Source organism: Entelurus aequoreus, linkage group LG15, assembly GCF_033978785.1.
Source record: "Entelurus aequoreus isolate RoL-2023_Sb linkage group LG15, RoL_Eaeq_v1.1, whole genome shotgun sequence".
In the NCBI taxonomy this organism is placed as follows: Eukaryota; Metazoa; Chordata; class Actinopteri; order Syngnathiformes; family Syngnathidae; genus Entelurus; species Entelurus aequoreus.
Window position 1 is genome coordinate 48,199,826 of NC_084745.1, and position 24,253 is coordinate 48,224,078.

The following is a 24,253-nucleotide window of genomic DNA, read 5'->3' on the forward strand; positions in this document are numbered from 1 at the left end:
ATACATACAGTCGTGGAATTAACACATTATTATGCCTAATTTTGTTGTGATGCCCCGCTGGATGCATTAAACAATGTAACAAGGTTTTCCAAAATAAATCAACTCAAGTTATGGAAAAAAATGCCAACATGGCACTGCCATATTTATTATTGAAGTCACAAAGTGCATTATTTTTCTAAACATGCTTCAAAACAGCAGCTTGGAATTTGGGACATGCTCTCCCTGAGAGAGCATGAGGAGGTTGAGGTGGGCGGGGTTGGGGGGGGGGTGTTCGGGGGTAAGGGGTAGCGGGGGGTGTATATTGTAGCGTCCCGGAAGAGTTAGTGCTGCAAGGTGTTCTGGGTATTTGTTCTGTTGTGTTTATGTTGTGTTACGGTGCGGATGTTCTCCCGAAATGTGTTTGCCATTCTTGTTTGGTGTGGGTTCACAGTGTGGCGCATATTTGTAACAGTGTTAAAGTTGTTTATAAGCCACCCTCAGTGTGACCTGTATGGCTGTTGACCAAGTATGCATGGCATTCACTTGTGTGTGTGAAAAGCCGTAGATATTATGTGACTGGGCCGGCACGCTAAGGCAGTGCCTTTAAGGTTTATTGGCGCTCTGTACTTCTCCCTACGTCCGTGTACACAGCGGCGTTTTAAAAAGTCATAAATTTTACTTTTTGAAACCGATACCGATAATTTCCGATATTACATTTTAAAGCATTTATCGGCCGATATATAACATCTCAAGTTTAGACTGAAGTCACATTTGGAAAGATCCAATTCCAATCAAATTCAGGACTACCTCCTGATGTGGCCTGAATCTGATGCCAAAAGATGTCAGATTTGAAGCACTTTTGAAGCGTTTAGACTGGCAAAAAAAAAAAATCAGATCCGTCACTTGAGGGCAAAAAAATCTGATTTGGTGTGCAGTGTGAACGGGGCTAATAACTAAAAAGCTACTACTACTCATTTAAATATTTTGTGTTTTTTGCTTTTAAAGTCCTCCAAGTCTGTAAACATGAGCAAAACTGACCACTTCATGAAAATTGAGACTTCTCAAAGCACTTATTTCTTGTGTTGTTTTAAGCTAATTTTGCAGCTAGTTTAGCGATTAGCAGGACTGCTCCTGGATTCCTCTTACACTGTGTTTAACATGTCTAGCGTAGTACTTGATAATGATACTTAAGAAATGCAGTTTATTTTCCGCAATGGAGGTGATTACCATATTTTCCGGGCTATAAGGCACACTTAAAATCCTTTTTTTCCCTCAAAACTCGACAGTGCGCCTCATAACCCCGTGCGCCTAATGTACGGAATAATTCTGGTTTTGCTTATCGACCTCAAAGCTATTTTATTTGGTACATGGTGTGACGATAAGTGTGACCAGTAGATGGCAGTCAAACATAAGAGATACTTTTAGACTGCAATATGATGGCAATATGAGTCAAGTAAACTCAACATGTTATATGTTCCATTAAAAATATAGAACATTACACACGGCGTTAAAAAATCTATCAAAATGTTTTAGTACGATTTTGGTAAGCTATGAAGCCGCACCGCTTGATGGATTGTCGGCACATAAAACATACAAGTATTATTATTGTGTGTGTATAAGGTAAGACATATTATCTGGTGTATTGTTTCGCAATATTATGCAAAAGCAACTTTTCTTACCTTCTGGTACCTGCTGATCTGTATTTGGGATCTGCATAAGTCCTGAAAAATTGCGTGCTTCCGCCTTTGTGGGTGATAAGCGTCTTCTTTTTGTCTATCTTCTTGTTATGGGACATTCATCCTCCACTGTGGCCATTCCTAATATAAAGTAGTGTAAAGTTCTTACTTATATCTGTCAGTAAACTCGCCATAAAAGCGCTAAAACATACCGGTGTAGTGAGTTTACATTATTCACCCAAGGAACTTTAGTTATTAGAGAGTTCCAGTCGGACCTTTTTTACGGAACACATTTCCAGCCTTGTTGTTGTTTCCGGATGAGGAGATGCTGCTCCGTTATTGATTGAAGTAAAGTCTGAATGTCATTAAAACAGTTAGCTCCATCTTTTGACACTTCTTCCACTCCCGTCCTTGCACGCTACACCGCTACAACAAAGATGACGGGGAGAAGACGCTGACGAAGGTGAGACACGTAAATAAGACCGCCCACAAAACGGCGTCAGAAAGCGGCTTGAAGATGATCTGTAAAACATCATCTATGCAACATTTTGACCAAAGAACCACCATTACATGTTATGTAGACCACAAGGAAGTCTTTTACATTTAGAAAAAAAAAAAAAATATGACTCCACTAATGCGCCCTATAATCTAGTGTGCCTTTTGTATGAAAAAAGATCGAAAATAGACCATTCATCAGCAGTGCGCCTTATAATCCGGTGCGCCCTATGGTCCGGAAAATAGGGTATTATTAATTTCAGGAAGCGGCTCCAGCTGATGAGCGCTTTTCAGTCAAGCGACCAAAAATTAATAAACTCTAAGCCCGAGGTGATCAGCATTAAAAGGCATTAATCGGCAGTGGTTGATTATTTACTTTTTGTCCGATCGATTGGCACCTACTTGGTATTTTTTACAGATTATTGTGAAATTCAAGTTGAACAGAACAGTAACTGAAGAACCTGCTTGTGATGTAATGTGATGATCTGAATTCCTGGGGCCGTACTTATCAAGCTTCTCAGAATTACTCCTAAGAAGTCTGCTAAGAGTTGACTTAAGAGTAAATAAATTCTTCGCTGAAAGCTGCACTTCAAAGTTAGTTATCAAGTGTCTTACTCACACTTTCAGCGAAGTGTAGGACTGAATCTTAAGTGTCACACTCAGAGCTGAATTACGACATTACTATGTGCCGTAAATGGAATTTTAGGTGACGTCATTTCTGTGTCCATAGAAATGACCAATCACGGAAGGGAATCCGTTGTCTAAGAATAAAGAAATATCTTGGAAATATTTAATTGGACAATGGGAGTGTATATTTTGACAATAAACTACAAAATAATACAAAACAAACTAGTCCCCGCCGGCACTCACGCTACCGCTCCCTCTCTTCTCTTCTCTCGCCCACACACTCACTGACGTCACTCACCTCACGGCCACACACATACGCTGCTGTCATAACATTTTCTTTCCAATTCATTAATTAGGCAACTAATTTGAAACTGGTGTGGGTGGCTCTTTATATACTAGCCCACTGCAGCCACATGCAGAAATCAACATGGAATCGAAAAGTATTAAATCTGTGACAAAAATAATACCCGCTCTGTCTAAACGATACCGTTTGATCAGCTGCTCGTCATCAAACAAATCCAGGACATCGTTCCGCTCCCTGAATGTTCGCGCACGTCTCTCTCGCCTCAGTGCCATCCCCTGCTGGCAACTCCTAACCACTTAAGACACCTCTGAAGGTCTCTTAAATATTGTGGAGAGTAGGAGTGATTCTTAGACTTAAGAACGTTGATAAAAAGCGTTTATTCTTAAGTTTGAGAGTAGGACTAAATTTCGCAAATTCTCAGGACTTAAGTGTAAAATGGCACTCTAAGAAGCTTGATAAGTACGGCCCCTGGTTCGTAACCTTGCCCGTGCATACCGAAAAAGTGTTGGGTGAAATGTTTTTTTTTTTTTTTTAAACAGAGGACTGCTGTTGCCGTGTTAAGGTCAGCAATGAAGTTTGAAAAGAGCACCCGGCTGTGTGTTTCTGTCGGGACGCTTTATTACTCCAAGACTTTATAATGCACAGTATCACCTTCAAGCACTTGTTGCAGGTCGTCAAGTCTGCATTCCTTTAGCATTTAAATGAGGCACCAACCTTTTCCCCCTGGCCTGGTTCCTACCAATTTGGAACTGAGTTTTGGTACCGGGTGTTGTCCGCCTTTAAGTCGACTGTTATACAATCCAGCTAACCCCTGACCCTGAACAGGATATGCGGCCTAGGGGATGGATGAATGGATTTTCAACACTTCTGCATAATGCCTCAATTGGTATTGCTCCAGTCAGGAGTTTTTTGCATTATCAAACAGTGTTTTTTATTCTGACTCACAAATAGACGGAGTGGGGACCCTGTACTTGGAAATCTAGTTAAAAATTGTGTTTTGGATTTAAACTGGTCCTAAATTTGCCTTGCAAATAAAAATGCAGGTTCACCACTTTAGTCATAATTTTTGCGCTTCAAGGGGAACTGCATTTTTTTACTTTAATTTTGCCTGTTGTTCACAATCATTATGAAAGACATGATGACGTATGTACCGTATTTTTCGGACTATAAGTCGCAGTTTTTTTCATAGTTTGGCCGGGGGTGCGACTTATACTCAGGAGCGACTTATGTGTGAAATTATTAACACATTACCGTAAAGTATCAAATAATATTATTTAGCTCATTCACGTAAGAGACTAGACGTATAAGATTTCATGGGATTTAGCGATTAGGAGTGACAGATTGTTTGGTAAACGTATAGCATGTTCTATATGTTATAGTTATTTGAATGACTCTTACCATAATATGTTACGTTAACATACCAGGTACGTTCTCAGTTGGTTACTTATGCGTCAGAAAACGTACACTTATTCAGCCTGTTGTTCACTATTCTTTATTTATTTTAAATTGCCTTTCAAATGTCTATTCTTGGTGTTGGGTTTTATCAAATACATTTCCCCAAAAAATGCGACTTATACTCCAGTGCGACTTATATATGTTTTTTTCCTACTTTATTATGCATTTTCGGCCGGTGCGACTTATACTCCGGAGCGACTTATAGTCCGAAAAATACGGTATATATTTTTGTAATGCATTCTAACTCATAAACAAACGTAAATGACTATTGAGAGGTCCTCTATTCCAGCCCAGTACCGGACCGATTGGTACCGGGCTGCACAAAAAAAAATATATATATATATATATATATATATATATATATATATATATATATATATATATATATATATATATATATATATATATATATATATATATACATATATATATATATATATATATATATATACATATATATATATATTTATTTTTTATTTTTTATTAAATCAACATTAAAACACAATATATACATTATATATCAATGTAGATCAATACAGTCTGCAGGGATACAGTCCGTAAGCACACATGATTGTATTTCTTTATGAAAGGAAACCCCCCCCCCCCAAACCCCCCGCCTATTGCATTATTATGCCTCGTTTGTAGGTATATTTGAGCTCATTTAAATTCCTTTACTTATGTCCTCTGTATATTTAGTTTATTTTTCCATGTTTCATGACACATTATCTGTATGTAATATTGGCTGCATTTCTGATAGTTGTTAGTGTGCCATGTTGTTCCAGACCACAGCAAACGTTAGCCAGCTTGCAAAGATTGTAATAAATCCATTATAAGAAGACAGCCTGCCGTTGCCTTTAACTGGGACACACACACATTTATACCGTTGGCCATTCTAAGACAGTCATTTCCAGGAGTTATCTCACCCTCTGAGAAGTTTCACTAATGTTTTCCAATGTTGTAGAATAAATATTAAATTTCAACATTTCTGTCAACGAAGAATTGTGTCAGCCTGCGACACATAGTCAATTTGATAGTAGGCTAATATAGACACTTACATCATGTGTTGCCTTCATTATAATGCTTATATAAGTCTTTCAATTTTTTGCAACTCCAGACCGATTACTTTTTTGTATTTTTGGTCCAATATGGCTCTTTCAACATTTTGGGTTGCCGTCCCCTGACTTATGAATGATCAAAATAAGTAAATATTAAATGTTGTTATAAATGTGCCTATTACTACATTACATATATACTTACAGCATGTATCTAAAACCTGAATGGAGGTGTTGGGATGTTTTTATCAGGGCTTTATAGGCAGACTAGGCTCTATTGTAAACTGAATATTGATCGAGTTAGAATGCATTAAGAAAATATATATATCCGTCGTCCATGTTTTTCATAATGATTGTGAACGATAGGCATAATAAAAAGAAAAATAATTTACTCCAGACTTCTTCTGTTCGATATTGTCATTACTGCCACATCTCCTGGAAAAGTATGTTGCGACTGAGTACGACTGTGGCCCATACAGATGACAGTTTTAGCGGCCTTCTAGGGGGCGCTGGCAGCCTAACAATGCTTAAAAAAACAGGGACTTTGATAATCTGATTTTTAGTAATTTAATATGAAACATTATCACCTGATAACTAACAAATTTAAGTGTATTAATAGGATACATATCATACTTAATTTCCTTCACATATCCTCACAATAATAAATATGCCCATTTCTTTTAGAATTGCATGATATTTCTTTGTTTGATTTGCTCGTCTAAATTATTATATTAACTCCCGCCGGACGCTGATAAGCACTTCCTGGTAACAACGCTGCTTTAAATTCAGTTTCCTCATCAAATTTTATCTTGCATCTCTATCCCTGAACATTTTTTGAGTTCCGTTCATAGACAGTGATGTACAGTAAGTCAAGTTGTATTGTGTAAGTTGGCAGAAAATTCTAACGATCGCAACTGGACTGTTTGGTTTGTCTCAGAAGACGTTTTCGCCGCTCATCCGAGTAGACTTCATCAGTTCATGCTCATAGACTTAGATTGGTCACATTTAGTCTTAGACTTAGATTGGTCAGAACTAGTCTAAAGGCTGGTGCCAATACCTCAGTTGACTTCATCAGTTCACGCTCGTAGACTTAGATTGGTCAGATCTAGTCATAGACTTAAATTGGTCAGAGCTAGTCTTAGATTTAGATTGGTCAGATCTAGTCTTAGACTTAGATTGGTCAGATCTAGTCTTAGACTTAAATTGGTCAGAGCTAGTCTTAGACTTAGACTGGTCAGATTTAGTCTCGAGGCTGGTGCCAATACCTCAGTGGGCTTCATCACTTCGTGCTCAAAGACTTAGATTGGTCAGCTCTAGTCTTAGACTTAGATTGGTCAAATTTAGTCAGACTACATCTGAATGAGCATGAACTGATGAAGCCTCCTGAGGTATTGGCACCAGGCGCTAGACTAGATCTGACCAATCTAAGTCTATGTCTAGATCTGACCAATGTAAGTCTATGAGCATGAACTGATGACGCCTACTGAGGTATTGGCACCGGGCGCTAGACTAGATCTGACCAATCTAAGTCTAAGACTAGACCTGACTAAGCTAAGTCTATAAGCATGAACTGATGAAGCCTACTTGGATGAGAGGCGAAACGTCTTCCAAGACAAACCAAACCGTCCAGTCGCGATTGATTGAATGCCCTGAGATGACAATGACCTGGATGAATGAGAACCTTCATAGACATACACAGAAAATCTTTTTTCCGCAAACAAAAAAATCAAATACAATAATTGAATGAAACAATAATGTGTGGGAAAACATTGACGGGGATGTTGAAGACCACTTGTGTCTTGATTCCAGTTCAGTATGTTGTTTTACCATAATGTGCCATGTGATTGACTGGTGATCAGTACAGGCTGTAGTCCGCTTTTCAGCAGGGATAGGCTCCAGTTCACCTTTGACCCTAAAAGAAAAGGATAAGGGGTATAGAAAAGGCTTTTGCTTTCGCACTATCAATAATGCTTCAGTCAATACAAACCCACACTGTTTTCATTGCTCTCATGTTAAAGCAGAGCAAACAAAGTAGTCTGTTGATTCAAGACTTTCCCTATTTTGCTGTACAAACACATACGCCTGGACGATATGGCCTAAAAATGAATGTAATTTCCGATTTTTTCCCCCTACTTTTTAAAGAAACCAATGAATACAAATGACAGAGATAATTTAAAACACGTTTTTATTTGGTTTGATCAAAAACTAGTCATTTGAAATGGAACTCCACACACTGCATCCTACTCTTAGTAAACGTTGTTCTTTTTAGACCAGATATAAATTGTATTTTTAATGGAATCATTTTTAAAGGACTAAACTAAGAGCTTCCTCTGGGAGGCGATACTTCTGTCTTGAGCAAATTACTTAACAAAAATGTGGCATTCCACGTTGCATGCAAATAAATAATCATTTTAAACATTGAGATTAAAACTTCTGTCTTGAATATAACACTTTTGCGAATAAAAATGTAGTATTGTACATTTTATGTAAATAAATAATCAAGTAAAACATTGGGAGAACTATAGTTTTATTTTGTGAATAAACCAGAACCAACACTTTTCTTTGGAACAAACGCCAAGCTCTAGTTAGCGTTCGCATTAGCCATGTTTTGCGAGGGGTGTGAATAGGGTTGCAAAATTCCGGGAATATTCAAAGTTGGAAACTTTCCATGGGAATTAACGGGAATATATGGGAATTAACGGAAATTAATGGGAATAAACATTGAATGCAACATGCTAGATCTTGCAGCATGATTATTAGCTAAAACAACCAGATTTTTTGCAGATTCAGTTGAATTTCAACCCTGCACTGTGCAGAGCATTTTTCCATCACATGCACAGATAATTCCCAGCATGCGACACACTATTTGTTACCAGATTCGCACCTTCTCTCTCTCTCTCGTATTACCACTCCGCTAGCATCACAGCTAATGTTATCCATGCCGCTACCTGTCTGCTCCGCGAGGACGTATGACGTTGCACGCGTGACAGTATGTGACGTATGTAAGAAGGTGCGCTTGTTTTATGTCTCTGTGAAAAGGATAAACAAGAAAGAGTGAGAAGAGCCTGAAGTGTAATGCCCGCAGCTAAAAGCAACTGCGTGAGAACGTATACTCGAATATCACGATAGTCATTTTCTATTTCGCACAGAGACAAACCCGCGATATATCGAGTAGGATAGGATAGGACTTTATTGTCATTGCACAAGTACAACGAAACTATGTTTTCAGCACAAACCCAAGATTGGACAAACAGTGTGCAGGGTTACAGAACAGGAACGCTGATGGGTCGCCAAAGGTGCCCCGTAAAAGATAAGAAAAAGGTAAAACGCTGGGGAAGAAGATGAGTAAAAAAATACAATCTAGACTAGGCTCCTAAGGGTGCCTAGTCTGGAGTGGGAAAAAAACCTCCATGCAATGCACACATAAACACGTTACATTTAATCACGACAACTCGCAACAGAGGGGCGGGGAGTTGGGGCCCTGGAGGACGACTGCTGCTATGAAGCGCTGCCAGCCGTCCATCACCCCGAGGGGAAACAAGCGGTGGTGAAGGCGTGGGGTTGGGGGGGGGGTGTGTGTGTATGTGCCCATTGTCTTGGGTGTGATGATGTGGAAATAGTGTCAAAGCGCTTTGAGTTCCTTAAAAAGGTAGAAAAAGCGCTGTACAAGTATAACCCAGAACCCATGTAATGTTCATAGACTGGGGCCGTTCTGCATGCAAGCAAAAGTTCGTATATTCGATATATCGCCCAGCCTTAGTCTAAGAATGGTGTGTTTACGTGAAGCATTTTTAATGCAATTGAATGTGTCCATGTGCACATCGCTACGGATGCGTCCTCTCTTTTGTCGCTCTCTCTGACATGTGTTTCTTTGTTTACAGGCATGGCTCCAAAGGTATGGCTACCTCCCACCTGCAGACCCCAGAATGTCATTGCTGCGTTCTTCCCGAGTCATGCAGTCTGCTATCGCTGCCATGCAGCGCCGCTACGGCCTCAATGTTACAGGGACTCTGGACAGCACCATCATAGAGTGAGTTAAACATGTAAATAACACACTTAGATGAGTTGCATGCATGCATTTCTACAAAAACAGCAGCATTAAAAAAATGATGCATTCTATGTGCATTTCAGGAATTATAAATTACGTATTTGCTAATTAGCTGGCTGACATACCAAAACATCAGAAGGCATGTTTTTATTTTACTTTGACTTACTATGATGGCTATTTCAGTCAGTCTCCCAGTTTCCTCAATAGGGGTGAAATATCATTTTAATTTGATATAACAAGTGCAATACCACACCCCGAGAGGGGCAAGCGGTAGAAAATGGATGGATGGAAGTGCAATACCACCAATATTAAATTAATTAGCAAGAAGAGAAGGCAGGCGAAGAAAACCACAATGCAGATGAAGTAGAATGTTTTTTTTCTAGAGATTTTGCCAACCCTTTTGGTCATTTTTTACTAAAAATGACTAGCATCAAATCTAGCATCTTTTTCTGGTGTTATTGTAGACCGGGGCTATTCAACTACATCATGAAGAGGGCCATAGTTTCAAAAGCCAAAGGGCTCAGGGGCCGTACATCGAAATGTGGATGTTTCCGTCAAAGTGCCTACACGGGTTAGATTCATTTGAGACTGTGTTTACTTTGCAATTAAATCAGCTTTTACACTGCACTGTCAATAAATCCATTATTCTGCCCTTGCTACTCAATCCTGCGTGCGCAGCTGGACAGATAGTTAACAGAAGCTCCAGAAGTTTTGTTGAGGATTCATATTCCTTGTTTTGAATTATTTTCCTTCCTCAGAATTTTTTTTTTACACTTTTTCCTTCATTTAAGTTTGTTAGACTAAAAATGAACGTAAAATAAACATTACTTAAGTATAAAGTCCATTGTGTATTTTAGAGTAGAAGAAATGAAAGGTTTAATGTCAATACTACTGATTTTTACGCAGAAGCAAAACAACATCCACATTGCACACAATTAAACACACAGAAAAAATAGCACAGATGTTACACTCACTTATTTCTGAATCTCAAGATTCTCTAAATCGGGATTTTTTCCAAGTGTCACAAAATATTTTTTCTGTCACTTATTTAGGGTACTTGCAGTTGGAGGGGAAAAAAGTCGAGATTTTTTCTAAGTGTCAAAAAGTCTGGATTTTTTCTAAGTGTCAAAAAGTCTGGATTTTTTGTGTGTCAAAAAGTCTGGATTTTTTCCGAGTGTCAAAAAGTCTGGATTTTTTCTAAGTGACAAAAAGTCTGGATTTTTTCTAAGTGTCAAAAAGTCTGGATTTTTTTCTAATTGTCACAAAATTGGGATTTGTTCTAAGTGTCACAAAATCGGGATTTTTTCTAAGTGTCAAAAAGTCTGGATTTTTTCTGTGTGTCAAAAAGTCTGGATTTTTTCTGTGTGTCAAAAAGTCTGGATTTTTTCTGTGTCAAAAAGTCTGGATTTTTTCTAAGTGTCAAAAAGTCTGGATTTTTTCTAATTGTCACAAAATTGGGATTCGTTCTAAGTGTCACAAAATCTGGATTTTTTCTAAGTGTCACAAAATCTGGATTTTTTTCTAAGTGTCACAAAGTCTGGATTTTTTCTATGTGTCAAAAAGTCTGGATTTTTTTCCAAGTGTCAAAAAGTCGGGATTTTTTCTGTGTCACAAAATCGGGGATTTTTTTCTAAGTGTCACAAAGTCAGGATTTTTTTCTAAGTGTCAAAAAATCAGGATTTTTTCGAAGTGTCAAAAAATCTGGATTTTTTATGTCACTTATTTAGGGTACCAGCAGTTGGAATGAAAAAAATTGGGCTTTTTTCTAAGTGTAAAAAAATTGGGCATTTTTCAAAGTGTCAAAAAGTCTGCATTTTGTCTGAATGTCTAAAAGTCTGGATTTTTTTTGTAAGTGCCTAAAAGTCTGGATTTTTTTCCAAGTGTCAAAAAGTCAGGATTTTTTTTCCAAGTGTCAAAAAATCTGGATTTTTTTTTAAGTGTCAAAAAGTCTGGATTTCTTTTTTAATTTCAAAATGTCTGGATTTTTTTCTAAGTGTAAAAAAGTCTGGATTTTTTTCTAAGTGTCACAAAGTCTGGATTTTTTCCAAGTGTCTCAAAGTCTGGGTTTTTTCTAAGTGTCACTAAATCAGGATTTTTCTGTCACTTATTTAGTGTACCAGCAGTTGGAGGGAAAAAAGTCTGGATTTTTTCCAAGTGTCAAAAAATCGGGATTTTGTCTGTCAAAAAGTCAGGATTTTTTCTAAGTGTCACAAAATCGGGATTTTTTTTAAGTGTCACAAAGTCGGGAATTTTTCAAAGTGTCAAAAAGTCGGGATTTTTTTTTAAGTGTCACAAAGTCGGGAATTTTTCTAAGTGTCAAAAAGTCGGGATTTTTTTCTAAGTGTCAAAAAGTCGGGATTCTTTCTGTCACTTATTTAGGGTACCAGCAGTTGGAGGGAAAAAGTCTGGATTTTGTCTGTCAAAAAGTCAGGATTTTTTTACAAGTGTCAAAAAATCGGGATTTTTTCCAAGTGGCACAAAGTCGGTTTTTTTGTAAGTGTCACAAAGTCAGGATTTTATGTCACTTATTTAGGGTACCAGCAGTTGAAGTGTCACAAAATCTGGATTTTTTTCCAAGTGTAAAAATTCTGGATTTTTTTTAAGTGTCAAAAAATCTGGATTTTTTTCTAAGTGTCAAAAAAAATTTTTTTTTTCTAAATGTCAAAAAGTCGGGATTTTTGACACTTAGAAAGACGAGTTATGTCCTCACATCTTGTTTTGCAATTTGTTTGCCAGACACGATAAACTGTAGCATATTTTAGGTGGGTTGTTTGATATAAGGGACCTTGCAGTGTAAAAAGAACACTTCAGCCCAAGTACTGAAAAATGCCACTTCATTTATATTCTGTTAAAAAAACAGCCGAACAGGGTCAAAGAATGCGTACATTTTGTACACATGTTGGGGAATGTTGTGTTTTGTGGCAACACATAAGCTGTGGACCCACAGTCTAGTGTCTACCATGGTTGGACAAGGCATTGTTTGAAAGGAGAATGCTTGATTTTGTGAAGAGCTGCTAATGTAATTTGACAAACATCCCCTAAATTATATACAGTGGAACCTCGATTTATGCACCTCCATCCATCCATCCATTTTCGCTGGAGCCTATCTCAGCTGCGTTCTAATTCCTTGAATAGGTTTTGTAAATAGGGAAGTTTGTAAATACAGGGTTTCCGCGGGGCATTAAATACGATGTCCAGAGGCATTAGAAAAATGTATACAATTGTAGGACTGGGCCGATGGTAGTAAGTCAATCAATCGATAATTCTCAATAACTCAATAATTTTGCCTACCGGTACTATTATAGTACCGCGATACTAATGAATCATATTCGGTACTATACTATACTTTAATGGGCATGACGGCGCCTCGTCATGTCATGACATTGCTGGTTTTACGAACAGAGGAGCATGTTCGGCAGCGCACAATCACGGAGTACTTACAAGCAGACACAGTGTGTAGACAGAAAAGGGAGAACGGACGCATTTTGGCTTAAAAAGTAAAGATAAAGGTGAAGTTATAACACTGTAACACCCTCAGGAAGAGGTGCTGTAAGACATGGCTAGCTAGTTAGCGGCTAACGTCCATACGCAGTGTTTTAGCTACTTTTAAATCACTAATCCTCGCCTGCGTGGCGACAAATAAAGTACGTTTCTTACAAGTATCATCCCTGCAGGACGAGAAATAGGTAAACATGCTTCACTACACACCGTAGGAGGATACAATAGCTCACCAGTGTCACAATGTAAACAAACGCCATGGGTGAATCTACACCTGACATTCACTGTAATGATACCAAGTATAGGAGCGTATCTAGTCGATACTACTATGATTACATCAATATTTTTTTCCGTTTTTTAAACATTTATGTTTATAAACTCAGGAAATACGTGCCTGGACACATGAGGACTTAAATTATGACCATTGTATGATCCTGTAACTACTTGGTATCGGATTGATACCCACATTTGGCGTCTCATCCAAAACTAATGTAAAGCATTCAAACAGCAAAAGTGTTTATTGCAGGGGTCACCAACGCGGTGCCCGCGGGCACCAGGTAGCCGGTAAGGACCAGATGAGTAGCCCGCCGGCCTGTTCTAAAAATAGCTCAAATAGCAGCACTTACCAGTGAGCTGCCTCTATTTTTTAAATGTTATTTATTTACTAGCAAGCTGGTCTCGCTTTGCCCAACATTTTTAATTCTAAGAGAGACAAAACTCAAATAGAATTTGAAAATCCAAGAAAATATTTTAAAGACGTGATCTTCACTTGTTTAAATAAATTCATTATTTTTTTTACTTTGCTTCTTATAACTTTCAGAAAGACAATTTTAGAGAAAAAATACAACCTTAAAAATGATTTTAGGATTTTTAAACACATGTACCTTTTTACCTTTTAAATTCCTTCCTCTTCTTTCCTGACAATTTAAATCAATGTTCAAGTAAATTTATTTTTTTTATTGTAAAGAATAATAAATACATTTGAATTTAATTCTTCATTTTAGCTTCTGTTTTTTCGACGAAGAATATTTGTGAAATATTTCTTCAAACTTATTATGATTAAAATTCAAAAAAATTATTCTGGCAAGTCTAGAAAATCTGTAGAATCAAATTTAAATCTCATTTCAAATTCTTTTGAATTTCTTTTAAAATTTTTGTTCTGGAAAATCTAGAAGAAAGAATGATTTGTCTTTGTTAGAAATATAGCTTGGTCCAATTTGTTATATATTCTAACAAAATGTAGATTGGATTTTAACCTATTTAAAACATGTCATCAAAATTCTAAAATTAATCTTAATCAGGAAAAAATACTAATGATGTTCCATAAATTATTTTTTTAAGTTTTCTCTTATTTTTTTCGGTTGAATTTTTAATTTTAAAGAGTCGAAATTGAAGATAAACTGTTTCAAAATGTAATTGTAATTTTTTTCGTGTTTTCTCCTCTTTTAAACCGTTCAATTAAGTGTAAATATCATTAATTAGGGACGGCGTGGCGAAGTTGATAGAGTGGCTGTGCCAGCAATCGGAGTGTTGCTGGTTACTGGGGTTCAATTCCCACCTTCTACCTTCCTAGTCATGTCCGTTGTGTCCTTGGGCAAGACACTTCACCCTTTGCCTTTGATGGCTGCTGGTTAGCGCCTTGCATGGCAGCTCCCTCCATCAGTGTGTGAATGTGTGTGTGAATGGGTAAATGTGGAAATACTGTCAAAGCGCTTTGAGTACCTTGAAGGTAGAAAAGCGCTATACAAGTATAACCCATTTATCATAATTTATTTATAATTATTAATAATAACAGAGTTAAAGGAAAATTGAGCTAATTGGCTATTTCTGGCAATTTATTTAAGTGTGTATCAAACTGGTAGCCCTTCGCATTAATCAGTACCCAAGAAGTACCGGTAGCTCTTGCTTTCAAAAAGGTTGGTGACCCCTGGTTTATTGCATGTTAACAGAAGTGTAGATATAACTTGTAAAAAGAGAAAGTAAGCAGATATTAACAGTAAATGAACAAGTAGATTAATAATTAATTTTCTACCACTTGTCCTTAATAATGTGTACAAAATAATAAGTGTATAAATGACACAATATGTTACTGCATATGTCAGCAGACTAATTAGGAGTCTTTGTTTGTTTACTTACTAATAAAAGAAAAGTTGTCTTGTATGTTCACTATTTTATTTAAGGACAAAATTGCAATAATAAACATATGTTTAATGTACCCTAAGATTTTTTGTTAAAATAAAGCCAATAATGCCATTTTTTGTGGTACCCTTTATTTAGAAAAGTATTAAAATATTGGTATGAAGACAATCCTTTTGCTACGTCTGTCTGTGTGTGTCGGTTTGTGGTTCATAAATCGAAAAGTTGAGGGAATCGTAAAATCGAGGTTGGACTGTAGTGCTTTACTTGTTGTAGAATATTGTAGAATATTCTGCTAAAACACCTTCCGAGATAGCACTGGTAGTCAGACATTAAACTAGCCACATTTAAATAATAGAATAGAAACTTTATTTAACCAGATAAGAAACCCATTGAGATCAAGATCTCTTTCACAAGGGTGACCTGGCCAAGAGGTCAACAGCACATGTCACAGAGCAGTTTCAGAAAAGTAATACGTTAAGACAGGGGTCACCAACCTTTTTGAAACCAAGAGCTACTTCTTGGGTACTGATTAATGCGAAGGGCTACCAGTTTGATACACACTTAAATAAATTGCCAGAAATAGCCAATTTGCTCAATTTACCTTTAATTCTATGTTATTATTAATAAATAATTATATTTACACTTAATTGAATGGTTTAAAAGAGGAGAAAACACGAAAAAAAAATGACAATTAAAATTTGAAACACAGTTTATCTTCAATTTCGACTCTTTAAAATTCAAAATTCAACCGAAAAAAAAAGAGAAAAACTAGCTAATTCGAATCTTTTTGAAAAAATTAAAAAAAGAATTTATGGAACATCATTAGTAATTTTTCCTGATTAAGATTAATTTTAGAATTTTGATGACATGTTTTAAATAGGTTAAAATCCAATCTGCACTTTGTTAGAATATATAACAAATGGACCAAGCTATATTTCTAACAAAGACAAATCATTATTTCTTTTGGATTTTCCACAACAAAATTTTTAAAATAAATTCAAAAGACTTTGAAATAAGATTTAAATGTGATTCTACAGATTTTCTAGATTTGCCAGAATATTTTTTTTAAATTTTAATCATAAGTTTGAAAAAATATTTCACAAATATTCTTCGTCGAAAAACCAGAAGCTAAAATGAAGAATTAAATTAAAATGTATTAATTATTCTTTACAATAAAAAAAAAATAATTACTTGAACATTGATTTAAATTGTCAGGAAAGAAGAGGAAAGAATTTAAAAGGTAAAAAGGTATAAGTGTTTAAAAATCCTAAAATCATTTTTAAGGTTGTATTTTTTCTCTAAAATTGTCTTTCTGAAAGTTATAAGAAGCAAAGTAAAAAAATTAAAGAATTTATTTAAACAAGTGAAGACCAAGTCTTTAAAATATTTTCTTGGATTTTCAAATTCTATTTGAGTTTTGTCTCTCTTAGAATTAAAAATGTCAGGCAAAGCGAGACCAGCTTGCTAGTAAATAAATAAAATTTAAAAAATAGAGGCAGCTCACTGGTAAGTGCTGCTATTTGAGCTATTTTTACAACAGGCCAGCGGGCTACTCATCTGGTCCTTACGGGCGACCTGGTGCTCGCGGGCACCGCGTTGGTGACCCCTGCGTTAAGACATATATTTTAAAATACATAAAGGAGAACTGTAAAACAATAAAGATTTACACCTTTTAAAAACACAGGCACTGTGCAAAAGTCTCTTGCTGTCTGTCCCTCAGGACAGAACGGAAGGCTCCAAATGGAAGTAGTTCAGTGAGTTTCAGTTTCGTCTGCAATGCATAGGAACAGCAATGCCAAAAGCTCTTTTGCCAAATTCAGTCCGTACATGAGGAACAGTTAAAACATACAAATTGTTAGAACGTAATGCATAAGAGCAGTTTTTTCTTTGTAACAAAGTACACAAGTATGGAGGTATTCAACCTAAAAGAGCCTTATAAATGATAGTCAGCCAATGTGTGTATCTGCGTGCACTCAATGAAGATAAGTCTGACTTCATATACAGTTGACAGTGGTGGGTGAGACTACGACAGCCAGTAACAAATCTTAGTGCTGAGTGAAAAACAGTGTCTAAGGACTGGAGGCATTTAGATGAAGCTCTAAAGTAAAGCACGTCTCCATAATCAATTACGGGCAAGATAGTCACTGTCACCAATTTCTTTCTGACTTTAAGAGAGAAGCAGTTTTTATTTCTAAAAAAGGAAATCAAGCTTTACCCTAAGCTTAGAGACCAAGTTGTTAATATGGGCTTTAAATGAAAGCTCCTGATCAAGAGTAAAACCCAAGTACTTGTAACTTAAAGGCCTACTGAAATGAAATGTTTTTATTTAAACGGGGATAGCAGATCCATTCTCTGTGTCATACTTGATCATTTCGCGATATTGCCATATTTTTGCTGAAAGGATTTAGTAGAGAACATCGACGATAAAGTTCGCAAATTTTGGTCACTGATAAAAAAAAAAGCCTTGCCTGTACCGGAAGTAGCGTGACGTCACAGGTTGAAAGGCTCCTCACATTTTCCCATTGTTTACACCAGCAGCGAGAGCGATTCGGACCGAGAAAGCGACGATTACCCCATTAATTTGAGCGAGGATGAAAGATTTGTGGATGAGGAACGTGAGAGTGAAGGACTAGCGTGTAGTGCAGGACGTATCTTTTTTCGCTCTGACCGTAACTTAGGTACAAGGGTTCATTGGATTCCACACTTTCTCCTTTTTCTATTGTGGATCACAGATTTGTATTTTAAACCACCTCGGATACTATATCCTCTTGAAAATGAGAGTCGAGAACGCGAAATGGACATTCACAGTGACTTTTATCTCCACGACAATACAGCGGAAAAGCTCTTTAGCTACGGAGCTAAGGTGATAGCACATCAGGCTTAAATGCAGATAGAAACAAAATAAATAAACCCCTGACTGGAAGGATAGACAGAAAATCAACAATACTTTTAAACCATGAACATGTAAATACACGGTTAATGCTTTCCAGCCTGGCGAAGCTTAACAACGCTGTTGCTAACGACGCCATTGAAGCTAACTTAGCAACGGGACCTCTACAGAGCTATGCTAAAAACATTAGCTATCCACCTACGCCAGCCCTCATCTGCTCATCAACACCCGTGCTCACCTGCGTTCCAGCGATCAACGATCATAGATGCGGTCGGCGGCCCGGAGACGGAGGAAGTCAAGGTGAGGTCGGCGGCTAGCGCGTCTGCTATCCATCTCAAAGTCCTCCTGGTTGTGTTGCTGTAGTCCGCCGCTAATACACCGATCCCACCTACAACTTTCTTCTTTGCAGTCTCCATTGTTCATTAAACAAATTGCAAAAGATTCACCAACACAGATGTCCAGAATACTGTGGAATTTTGAGATGAAAACAGAGCTTTTTTGTATTGGATTCAATGGGGTCCGAATACTTCCGTTTCAACGATTGACGTCACGCGCATATGTCATCATACATAGACGTTTTCAACCGGAAGTTTAGCGGGAAATTTAAAATTGCACTTTATAAGTTAACCCGGCCGTATTGGCATGTGTTGCAATGTTAAGATTTCATCATCGATATATAAACTATCAGACTGCGTGGTCGGTAGTAGTGGCTTTCAGTAGGCCTTTAAGACCTGCCCTATTTGGTTTCCATTTGATGTTACAATATTTTTAATATTTTCCAGTAGCACCCTTGAATGAGAGAAAACCATTACCTTGCTTTTATCTGTATTTAAAACCAATTTAAGATCAAATAAACTTGAAAACTCAAAGTAACAACGTGCGGAAGCAGTGAAGTAGTCTATTCACGTGTAGACATCGATCCTCGACACTTTCCAAGATGGCTTTTTACCTGCTGGTAACCAACACAGTGTTCAGTGACATTTGTCCCCCTCGACACTGAAATGCCAGCCGTGCCACAAACGGCAACGAGCTCAATTTGGCCACTGAACTGTAACGTAGGGACGCGTTACAGCCGAGGGAGTGCTGTCCAGCCAATGGACTGAAACGGGGAAAATGTGATAAGCTAACGGTGTGCCTGTTTTTTCTATTTCTCCAATGCTTCTCTCGATGCAGCACTAACACACTAAGGTGAGGTGCCCTTTTACTGTAATAGTTGTATCCATCTGAATAATGCATACCTGTGTAGTGTGCAAATGATGATATGCATGTCATGTTTGTGTTTTTCTGCTTGTTGTCTTTTTTACATCCTAAAATGCACAGTCCTGTGAACAGGCATCATGATTATTTGATTAAATGAGCAAAGCAAGACTTGGTTGCTATGGGAAGTTAATCTCCAGTACATGCACTCCTGTGGAGCATTATTTGTGGAAGTATTATTGTGGCAAAACTATTTTGCAAATGCATATCTCAATCTGTGAGTGTGTTATCACAGCCTCCGTGTTCTAACAATCAGTGCGTCGGTGTTGCGATTTGTGTGTTTGTTTTGCTGCACCTGATGTTAACGAGGCTGAAGTTAGCTTCCAATTCAAACGGTGTGCAACACTGATTAATACGCTTTTGTTGAAAGGTCATAATTAAATAATTTTGTCACTAGTGTCGTGCAACACTATGAATATAAATGTGTGAAGATTCATCACAACAAAGTTTATGGTTTCTGTAACCTTTCATCTATTTGTGAAAAGGAAATAAAGTCACATTAACCCACATTAGTTCAGGTCCAGATTAAAAACCACAGTATGTCAAGTTCTCAAATCTGGACTAGATTATCCCACAGATTTGGTAGATTAAAAACACAATTTGTGATTTGTGAAACCTTTGGTGTATCTTTAAAATACAACAAAAAATAAATTCACATTCAACTTGCAATTCTTATTCACCCCGATCCTAAATTTATGCATAATAGTCAAAATTCCGTTAAAAAATATAGAAATACCGTATTTTTCGGACGATAAGGCGCACTTAAAAGCTTTTCATTTTCTCAAAAATCCTTATAACTCGGTGTGCCTAATGTACGGAATAATTCTGGTTGTGGATACCAACCTCGAAGCTATTTTATTTGGTACATGGTGTAATGATAAGTGTGACCAGTAAATGGCAGTCACACATAAGAGATACGTGTAGACTGCAGGATGACGCTTATAAACACCACCACAACTTTAAATGTTCCATTGAGAATATAAAACATTACACACATCGTTCAAAAATCTGTCAAAATGTTTTAGTACGACTTTGGTAAGCTATGACGCCGCACCGCTTGATGGATTGTCAACATATAAGTATTACCGTATTTTTCGGAGTATAAGTCGCTCCGGAGTATAAGTCGCATCGGCCAAAAATGCATAAAAAAGAAGGAAAAAAACATATATAAGTCGCACTGGAGTATAAGTCGCATTTTTGGGGGAAATGTATTTGATAAAAGCCAACACCAAGAATAGACATTTGAAAGGCAATTTAAAATAAATAAAGAATAGTGAACAACAGGCTGAATAAGTGTACGTTATATGAGGCATAAATAACCAACTGAGAACGTGCCTGGTATGTTAACGTAACATATTATGGTAAGAGTCATTCAAATAACTATAACATATAGAACATGCTATACGTTTACCAAACAATCTGTCACTCCTAATCGCTAAATCCCATGAAATCTTATACGTCTAGTCTCTTACGTGAATGAGCTAAATAATATTATTTGATATTTTACAGTAATGTGTTAATAATTTCACACATAAGTCGCTCCTGAGTATAAGTCGCACCCCCGGCCAAACTATGAAAAAAACTGCGACTTATAGTCCGAAAAATACGGTAGTATGGTGTGTGTATAAGGACTGCAAAGTGGCACCAATTAGCAGACATATTATCTGGTGTTGTGTTTTGCAATATTATATAAAACCAACTTTTCTTAACTTCTGGTACCTGTGATGTATATTTGGGATCTGCATAAGTGCTGAAAATTTGCGCCCGTCCGCCATTGTAGTCCGCGACGACACCGTAGTCAACAAGTGTCTTCTTTTTCTCTATCTTCTTGTTATGGGACATTCATCCTCCGCTTTTGCCATTTCTAATATTAAGTAGTGTAAAGTTCTTACTTATATCTCGCTATGGAAGCGCTAAAACATACCGGTATAGTGAGTTTACATTATTAACCCAAGGAACTTTAGTTTCTACAGAGTTCTAGTCGGACCTTTTTTACGGAACACATTTCCAGCCTTGTTGTTGTTTCCGGATGAGGAGATGCTGCTCCGTTATTGATTGAAGTAAAGTCTGAATGTCATTAAAACAGTTAGCTCCATCTTTTGACACTTCTTCCACTCCCGTCCTTGCACGCTACACCGCTACAACAAAGATGACGGGGAGAAGACGCTGCCGAAGGTGAGCCACGTAAATAAGACCGCCCACAAAACGGCGCATCATGAAGAGATTGTCAGAAAGCGGCTTGAAGATGATGTGTAAAACATCATCTATGCAACATTTTGACCAAAGAACCACCATTACATGTTATGTAGACCACAATAAAGTCTTTTACATTTAGAAAAAAATTATAATATGACCCCTTTAATGCTGTCTATAATCCGGTGCGCCTTTTGTATGATAAAAAACCTGACTAGACCCGCTCGTCGGTAGTGCGCCTTATAATCCTTTGCGCCCTATGGTCCGGAAAATACGGTACACACACATAGATTGAAATACGCGTTTTTTTTGTTTTTTTTTTAATGAATTTATTAATCAATCAACAAAACAATACACAATAATACCACAACAATGCAACCCAACTCCAAAACCAAACCCGTCCCAGCAACACCAAGAACAACAACAAACAGAGCAATTGAAGACACACAAATACGACACGGAACAATCCAAATGTAGCGAAACAAAAACGAACATTATCGACAACAGCATCAACACTAGCAACAATTTCAAAACAGCAGTGACCAAAAAACCCCCACCGACATCACCATTAAAAACACCAACAAAAAATAATTTTAAAAAATTAGAAATGAACAATAGTGTCACAGTGGCTTACACTTGCATCACATCTCATAAGCCCGACAACACACCGTGTCCAACACTTTCCACAAAGATACAATAAGTCATATTTTGGTTCATTTAATAGTTGAAACAAATTTAAATAATGGATCCCATATTCCAATATATGACTCATTATTATCTAAACTAAATGCAGTTTATTCTACTGATATCATCTCCATAGCTTGTGTGTACCAGTCAGTATGAGTTGGACTATCAACAGCTATCCATTTTTTAAATATTACCCTTTTTGTTATTATGCATATTGAAAGAAAAGCATTTTTACTCTTTGATGACACGTTACTAAATTGATGGAGATCCCCAAGAATACAAGTTTGCGGTGTCATTGGGATGTTTATATTTAGGAATGTGATTGCTTCTTGTGTTGTTTTCACAACCATAACTCTTTTATTCTCTGACATTCCCACAACAAATGAACAAGAGTTGCCTCGGCTGCCCGACACTTCATGCATAACTTGCTATCTCCTACCCCAATTTTAAACAGCTGAGAAGATGTAAAATACAATCTATTCAGTATCTTAAATTGAGTCAGCTTATCTTTAATGCTTCTAAAGGGCTTATTGGCATTTTTCCAAATATCATTCCATGATATGTCTTTCATCTAAAATGTTTAAGTCCATCATCCATTTACGAACACATGCATCATTTGCATTTCTAGTGTGGTGTTAAATACGTATTTTCTAATTGTTTTGCTACAGCAATACTTCCATAATTCGTGCAACATTGGCATGGAGACAGGAGTTCAGATTCCGGTAGTTTCCTACTGTACTGATATGAGCTGCAGTCGACCCGACTGAGCGTCATCAGTGTCAACATAATTTACTCTTTCCCGCAGGTGGATGAAGAAGCCCAGATGTGGCGTTCCTGACCAGATGGCAGGTGTTACAAAATTCAGCGTCAGGAAACGGCGATACGCCCTCACGGGACAAAAGTGGCAACACAAACATATCACTTACAGGTGAGTGCCTCTGAAAAGCTTGCTTGTAAAAAGAAACACCCAGAACCGAGTCAATGGTAATTCTGCTCCTTAAATTTGTTTTGCGGTTTCTTTTTTCACATCCCACCCACGTAGAGAAGGTAGAAAACACGAGGGTCATTGAAAGTTCAACGTTGCTGTGAGCTGAGGTTGAGTTCGAGGTTACTCGACCACGTTTTGGGAAATCTCTTCTGTCGATAATGTGGCTTACTCCTTGGCTTTGTGTTTTATGGGGCAATCCTTAAGAGTCGGACTTTGTGGGTACTATGAAATGAGCTGTTTTTGCGTCTGTTTATCACCGATCACAGAAGTGCTCCGGCTCTTGCTTTTTGCATTTCTCATCTGAAGTTATTACACAAGGGATTTGAGTCGGTGATCACAAGACCTTGGTTTTATTACTGTTGCCTCAGATGTGGGAGCTGTCTAAAGGTCAGTGAAGGGTGCAAGGGGTACTGTATGTGGAAATGAGCAGATGCAGAAACCGAGAGGAGGAGGAACCACCGGTGGAAAGCTGGGGACAAATTATGGTTATGTGACAGAATTGTGTATTTGCTCTAATGTGCGTATTTGTACACGGACAAAATGGATGTGCGCCCAGTCAGTCACATTTGGCCCCAGCTTTCAAACTGGTACAATGGATGTAGTAAATGAGTGAATCTCAGGCTCTGTAGCTTGGTTCCTATCTATCGTCCCCAGCATGCCCACAACACTTGTAACTTTGACCTGATATCAGGTAAACATCGTCTACTGGCTTGTACTGCTCGAAGTGTTGTATGCAGGGGACCAAAGATCTTGAACCGGCTTGTTGAGAGCCTCAGGATGCTGTATTCATTCTCCAACTTCAAAAAGAAACTGAAATCATACCTATTAACCTCCTATCTCTAATGCCTCATGTGGGGTAGTCTACTGTTGGGTTGTGCGTGGTTGAATGAATGTATGTATGCAGTGTTTCCTACACATTCATTTATTTGTGGCGGCCCGCCACGAAAGAATTACGTCCGCCACAA

The 24,253-nt window shown here is 37.5% G+C and overlaps 1 protein-coding gene across 1 annotated transcript in view; it reads left to right on the forward strand.

Moving 5' to 3' along the window:
* LOC133630323 (matrix metalloproteinase-16) overlaps positions 1-24,253 on the forward strand; it is a 172,130-nt gene that overhangs the window by 49,487 nt on the left and 98,390 nt on the right. Inside the window, exons 2-3 of the mRNA XM_062021886.1 lie at positions 9,470-9,618; positions 23,106-23,228. Of these exons, the coding sequence (XP_061877870.1) occupies positions 9,470-9,618; positions 23,106-23,228 (272 nt within the window). The remainder of the gene's footprint in view (positions 1-9,469; positions 9,619-23,105; positions 23,229-24,253) is intronic.